Raw genomic sequence first — 6,442 nt, 5'->3', positions numbered from 1 at the left:
GAGCTGCCAGCAGAACGAAGAGTTCCAGCTCGTGCAGCTGCAGGAATCTGGAGAGCAAAAAAAAAAAAAATTGTTTATCAAGACAACTGTGAAAGAATTAGAAAAGATTGTTAGCGGTGGTTGTTTCTCCTACCCGCAATTTGGTCATGATTTTTTTTTTTGTGCAACCTCATCTTTGAGTAGCATTAAGCAGTAAGGGGTGCAGCGTATGAAAACTCACCTGTTGCAAGTAAAAAGACAGCTGTGAGCAGAGAGTTCTTCATCTTCTCTGTATAGAAGCGTAATGATTACGATCAACATTATGCTGTCTTCGGTCTATTTTTCACACTTCCTCTTCAGACTTCCTATTCATTCTAACACCTATACTCTTACTGGCTGAACAGAAGTAACAGGTCTATTGATGATAATGCGAGGGACACATGAGCTCCATATTATTAATAGTACTTACAAAATCCTAACAACCCCTCTGAAAACCAAGAGGTGCCTTGGTGTTTGTAAGTAGTCACAGTGAGATTCTTGTTGGTGTCTGAGGTAACAGCAGTACAAACTGATTTAAGCTTATATAGGTACTTCAAACTGGTTTGAAAATCCTAGACTAAATATCAAAGCAAATTAGAGAGATTATCAATTAAAAGGAAGTCAAGGTGTTTGACTGACTCTACTATGAATGTTTGAGTACTGTAAAAAAATCCAGCAGAAGATCCGGACTGTCTTCACTTTCTGACTTCTCTCTTTCAGTGTAATTTCACCACTGCAAAGATACTGTGTCTATATTGTTGGTACCTATGCTGGGGGCTATAACGCAACCAAAAATCACCATAGGTGAAAATCAGGTGTGGCTATAAACACCATTAAGTCAGAGAACATTCTGAGCACAGAAGCCAGCAGAGCCACAATAGCTGTTACTGTTAGAGACATAAAGGGAAATTTTCAGAAAATTTCATTACTGTGGGAAATTTCCCTTCTGGGCTTAGATAGTTGCTATCAGAGATTGGATCCAGACCTACCTGAAGATAGGCAAATTATTAACTTATCTTGGCAAGCATGGTATATTTCAGGTTGAGTATTGAACAGGGAAAAAAAATCTGCTTAAAATTAATCACTTACTTAAAGAGAGAGGTTTGTGAGCATGCTTCTAAACATGTTCTACAGTAGGAGGGGGTGACTAATGCATCAACTGTATCTTATCAGATTTTATGAAGGATGTAGTCACGAAACGCAAGTGAACAAGGAATTCTACTGAGTGCTGTAGGGGGTTTCCATTTGATGAATTCATTGGGCTTGGGAGTAAGCTCCAAAATGTTGAAGGGTGATGGATACAATGTGTTCATGGAGTTTCAAAACACCTACTATTATCTGAGTGACTAAAAAATCAGCCTTGACAATGCTTCCAACAGAGAATAGCCAAAAGGACAGTGTCAACTAGTGACCATTAGGAAAAACAGACGAAGAAAAAATGAAAGTCATATGTGACAGATTTTGACAGAGGGAGTTGAAGAGCTAGACACTCAGAATAACATAGAAATCAAGAAATGGAGAAAACTTTAGGAACTCTATGTATTGGTTTGATGTGCTCAGCATAACCATATTCAAAATAACTTATCCCAAATGAAAACCACATAAGTAACTCAATGCAAGAGCAGGAAACTGGATTTAGTGTGCACAGAATTAGGACAGAGCATACTGGAGAGGAATAAACCCAGTAAGGCAAGTTCACGTCATCTTTACTGGAGCTCTTGATCTCAGTATTAATGTAATTTAAAGAAAAAACAGTTAATTCTAACATATACAGAAAATACATCACCAGTCAAAATAGCAGAGGAGACATAATCTTGAAAACTGGAATTTTGCATTTGAGTGAGGCCACATTTTTAATTATAGCTCAACTATCAAGTTAAGTAACCTTTTAATGTATAATAAAAGGTGAATTGTTATTTTTGAGGTAAATTTTGCATAGAACCACTTTTTCAAATGTTTAATATTTCAGCTTTTTCACCACTATGAACTTCTCTCAGAAGTCTAAATGCCTTAAGTTTTCCTGTTATTCAGATGAAGATAAATTATGCCATGTTCTGTGATATGCTCAAAAGTGCAGGACTGGAGGACACTACCAGCTTTGCTTCATTTGTGACCTAAATGTTTTTTCAGACCTAGGTTTATGTATCCTTACAGATGAGGTTTTCTCTGAATGCTTTTCTTTGTCATTTGCTTATATAAGTCCTACAGGGAAAGACACGTCAAGGTCCTAGTCTCCCCAGAATGCAATCTTGAACTAAATGAACCTTTCAATTTAGTCTGGATTACTTAATGTAAATCAATAGAAAACACACAGCATCTTCCTTTGTTCCCTGCCCCAACTTTATGTGTTAACTCTTGCCCTTCAAAGGGAAAACAACAGGTGGGCTCAACAAGGAACATGCCACTGGCCCCCTCATCCTACATTCAGTATTGTAGCAAATGCAAATTCAGTTTTGGCCTTTTAGTAATAACTGTTGAAGTCCTGTGTCTTTTCTTTATGGATATAAAGCAGAGTCACACTCTTTTTTCACAAGTTATTTCTCATATAACTGCTTCCAATAAGCAGACCTCCAGGTCTGTAAAAGATGTGTCAGATTTTTACAGAAGGTTTTTTTTCCCTCTAGACAAATACATGAATATCTGAATTCAAAGCAATTCTTATATGATATTTCAGGGAAAAAAAATTCCCACTCGGCCCTCAGCTACACCCCCTGGGGGAAATTTGCTGTTATAGGGAGAGTTCCACCACATGATGAGAGTCTCTTTCATCCTTTCCAAGTTCAAGTTACATTGTGAAGCAGCTTGTCATTCAAACAATTCTGTTCTATCTTAATGAAAATCACAATTTTTACCTTCATACATTGACTATGCAGAGGCCATCAAAAAGTTTCAGTAAGAGATCTGTCCTGGAAGTTAAAAAAATTCCAAGTATAGATAGTGTCCCTGAATAAACTAGACAGCCAATGCAGAATGCAGAAGAAGCAGAGATTTACGTAATTGGGTGAAGATTTCTTCAAAGAAAAGAAAAGAAAAAAGAGAATTCTGAATTGATTTCATTAAGATAAATGTAGACTAAATTCTGCTTATACTGGAGTAGATCTGGGGTGTCATCATCATTGACAGTGATGTGATGTGGAGTTTTGCCTAGTGTGTCAGCTAGAATATTTATGAGGGTTGAGGTGGTATGATAAGATGAGACAGGCAACTTCTTTTCACTGCAGCACCACAGTTAGTGCTACAGGCTTGTCTTTGGGATGATGGGAGGAAATTGTCTCTGGGGTACCTCATACTAGTGGTTTGAAAACAGAATTTAACAGATATATGGTGGCTGAGCTGTGTGCAGAACAAGAGTCTTAAGTATGTGATTTGACTTGGAAACAAGACCTTTACCTCTGCTAGATCACATTTAAGCACATCTTACTTATCAGTTTTACTAGTTTATGACTGCTCTGAAAATATAATGTAAGGATATGCTTACATTTGTGTTCTTTATCTCTTCCTGTGCAGCCAAGAAGAGAATCAAGGATCATCCTTAACTTTCTCCATCACATTTAAGATTTTATTAAATGCTTATTAAAGCTTTCACCACACAAGCAGATGAGAAAGAAAATAAATTTTCTTCCTTACCATCCTGTTTGTCTTACCTAGTGGTCCTGCATCTGCTACAGAAAGTTATTTTGGGATATGTGATGTGGAAACAAAGAGAAAAATGCTTGTCTGTGCTCTTCCTATACACAGTTTTGGGAGTAAGATTTTCCTTTTTGAAGTCTACACATAACTATTGTAGAAGACAATTTTGGAGAAGGTCCAGGAAAGCAGTATGAAGAAACTGGCTTAGTACAAGGCAGAAGGTTAAACTTTTTTAACATATTGTTCTGTGTTCATGGAATTTTATCCTACTAGTTCATTTTTACTAACAGTGCATGTATTTGCGCTGTTGTGACTGTGAAACAGTCAAATTCTCTCCATGAGAATTTTTCTGGATGAATTTCATCCAGCATAACTGGGCTGTCACGTCATTAGCTTTTCTTAATTCAAATGTTTTCAAGTGTCTGGCTTGGAACAAAGTGATTTAAAAATAGTAATTACAGTTAATTGAGTCATGAAGGTCTTCATGGATACTCACTTGTGGCTTTCTTACTCTTGGCCATTTTATTTTTCCTCTCCCTATTACTACCCAATAGATAACCTGGAGGAATTTGTTTTGAGGGATCATTCAATTAGCTCTATCAAAAATTACTTCGGTCATCTTAAAATAATTCACAAATAGCTATTTGCTATTCATGTGTAGCATAGAAAGCCAGGGAGGGGCTAGATTTGCCAAACTCAAATAATAATATCATGCTTCTCATTAGCTCCTGTATCTTCCAGAGCTCAGTGATTGCAACAGTTGCCCAGAAGGTGGAATCCTTTAAGCTTACTTTGACTACAGGAGAGCTTTGCATATGGGACTAACCACTATGCTTTAAGGCACCCCGGCATGACCTGTTTTGATTCTCCCCTCCAAGATTTTTCTGCTTTACAGCAGTAATAATTGATATACAAAAATCCCTTGAACAAGGATTTGTAACTAATAAGCCATGTCTCATTTAAGGTTTTCAACTATTAAACTAAAGCATCACATTACAGAAAGAGTGACCAAAGAGTGCCCCTACCCAAAAGATGTAGTTACTATCCTAGTAATTAAGGTATACTTTTGACAGCTCAGAAATCCAGACTTCTGGTTTGCTTGCATAAGAATTCAGATGTGAGCCAAACATGTTTATAACTTCTGGTTTTTATCTGCCTGCCAATAGACTACTTAAACAACCATGATTATGGCCCCTTTGGAGAAAAAAAAACCCTATCTGTCCATAAACTCTGTGAACACATAGGCTTTTTTGTAATACAGTGTGAATGTTCCCATTCACTCTTAGCCTCCAGCTTAAGTTTGCTGCTGAGAACACAGAAGTACCAGGGATTTTGTGGCTGCATGAAGTTTCTCCTCTACTATCAAAGGTAACAACTTCTTGCAATTTCTGTTATGAACAGAACTTGTTTTATCTTAAGGGTAGTGGGTTTTTCTATCCTCATACCTCATACTGGAGGCTGCTCCTGATTTTAGCAATCCCTGGTGAGACTTCCTTCTTCACTCTAAAATCTTTTCTTTGGTACTCGATAGTGATTATGAGCCTCTGTTTTGCTAGATTTAAACAAGTCATTCTTTTTCAGTCTATTATTACATGAAGAGCATTCTATTTTCCCTGCTATCTCATTAGTCTTCCTTTGGACAGTCTGATTTTCTGAGATTTTGCTGCTAATAAAATAAATAGAAACACCCCCTTCAACTGTCGTTGCTGTTGTCCCTATTTTATCTCTCTTTAACCAGGGGTGCTGTCAGGGTGAAGCCTTCCTGCTGACCACAAATGGTTATGCTTTCATTTCTGAGCTGTTGAAGTGTGTTTCAGTGGTTAGTCAAGGAGGGTGAAAGACTGGGCCTGAACTGGCAGGGGTTTTTAACTTTAAAAGTTTTGTGACTTCCCATCACAGAGGCTGAATTGGATGCTGGAGAGGGGAATGGCACTGAGAGGTCCAAGTTTGCAAGAGTGTTATAAGAATTTGGAGAGGAGGAAGGGCTTGCATGGGCATGGGTCATTCTGCAGCATGAGTATCTTCCACTTCCAGGCTGAGATCATGGAGCAGCACAATGCATCTCTGTGCTGCGCTTGCAGTAGGAACCCTAACAAAGCAGCGCAGGCATGTCCCTTCTGTTTAACCAGTGTGTATAAAATGTATAGTGAGTAAAATAATAAGAAACATAAAGATCTTAAGGAATGTCCTTGGGAAAAAAAAAAAAAGAAACATTCCAAGCAAAGCCGCTGATGATTCCTTAGGATACAGTAATGCAAAACTGACCCGTGCAAATTTTCCTCTCCTGTTTTGAAGACTGCAAAACTTCTTAGCTGTCTCTAAATAAAAACGTTTATTTAAAATGTTTTCTTCTGTTTTCTGAGGAAAAAAAATGAAATTAGATCTGCCAAATGATGGCAGGTTTACCTAAGGAGTTCTCAGCATGAACCTTAAAGCAATGTGATAGAGGACATGGAATGAAAGTGGCTATATGAGGCAGTGAAAGCCTGCATAATTACTATGATGCAAGTTCCTTTTTCTTATAAAGACAGAGAAAGGCCCTGGAGGGAGTATGACAGAAAAATGGGAATCACATTAAGAGTGAAATGACATGCTAAAGAATAAACCTGAACTAAAGAGAGTGTAAGGAATACTGATATTTGGGAAGTTTGTGTCAAAAGAAATTGTGTTTTTTTCTCATTTACATAACAAATTGAGATCAGTAGTTCAGTGCTCGACTTCCTCCTCAGGCACCAGCTCTTGGCAACAAAACAGTACCTGGCCAATATGTAGACTTCAGCACTCAGCTGAGAAG

The 6,442-nt window shown here is 37.7% G+C and overlaps 1 protein-coding gene across 1 annotated transcript in view; it reads right to left on the bottom strand.

Moving 5' to 3' along the window:
* Positions 1-263, bottom strand: part of LOC108639254 (interleukin-31 receptor subunit alpha-like) — a 28,424-nt gene extending 28,161 nt beyond the window's left edge. The window contains exons 1-2 of the mRNA XM_029959024.1: positions 221-263; positions 4-47 (exon numbers count right to left, since the gene is read on the bottom strand). Of these exons, the coding sequence (XP_029814884.1) occupies positions 4-47; positions 221-263 (87 nt within the window). The remainder of the gene's footprint in view (positions 1-3; positions 48-220) is intronic.
* Positions 264-6,442: the final 6,179 nt, after the last annotated feature.

The sequence above is a fragment of the Manacus vitellinus genome, unplaced genomic scaffold, assembly GCF_001715985.3.
Source record: "Manacus vitellinus isolate BGI_N305 unplaced genomic scaffold, ASM171598v3 scaffold_18_pilon, whole genome shotgun sequence".
Classification (NCBI taxonomy): domain Eukaryota; kingdom Metazoa; phylum Chordata; class Aves; order Passeriformes; family Pipridae; genus Manacus; species Manacus vitellinus.
This window is presented reverse-complemented; position numbering and strand designations above follow the sequence as displayed.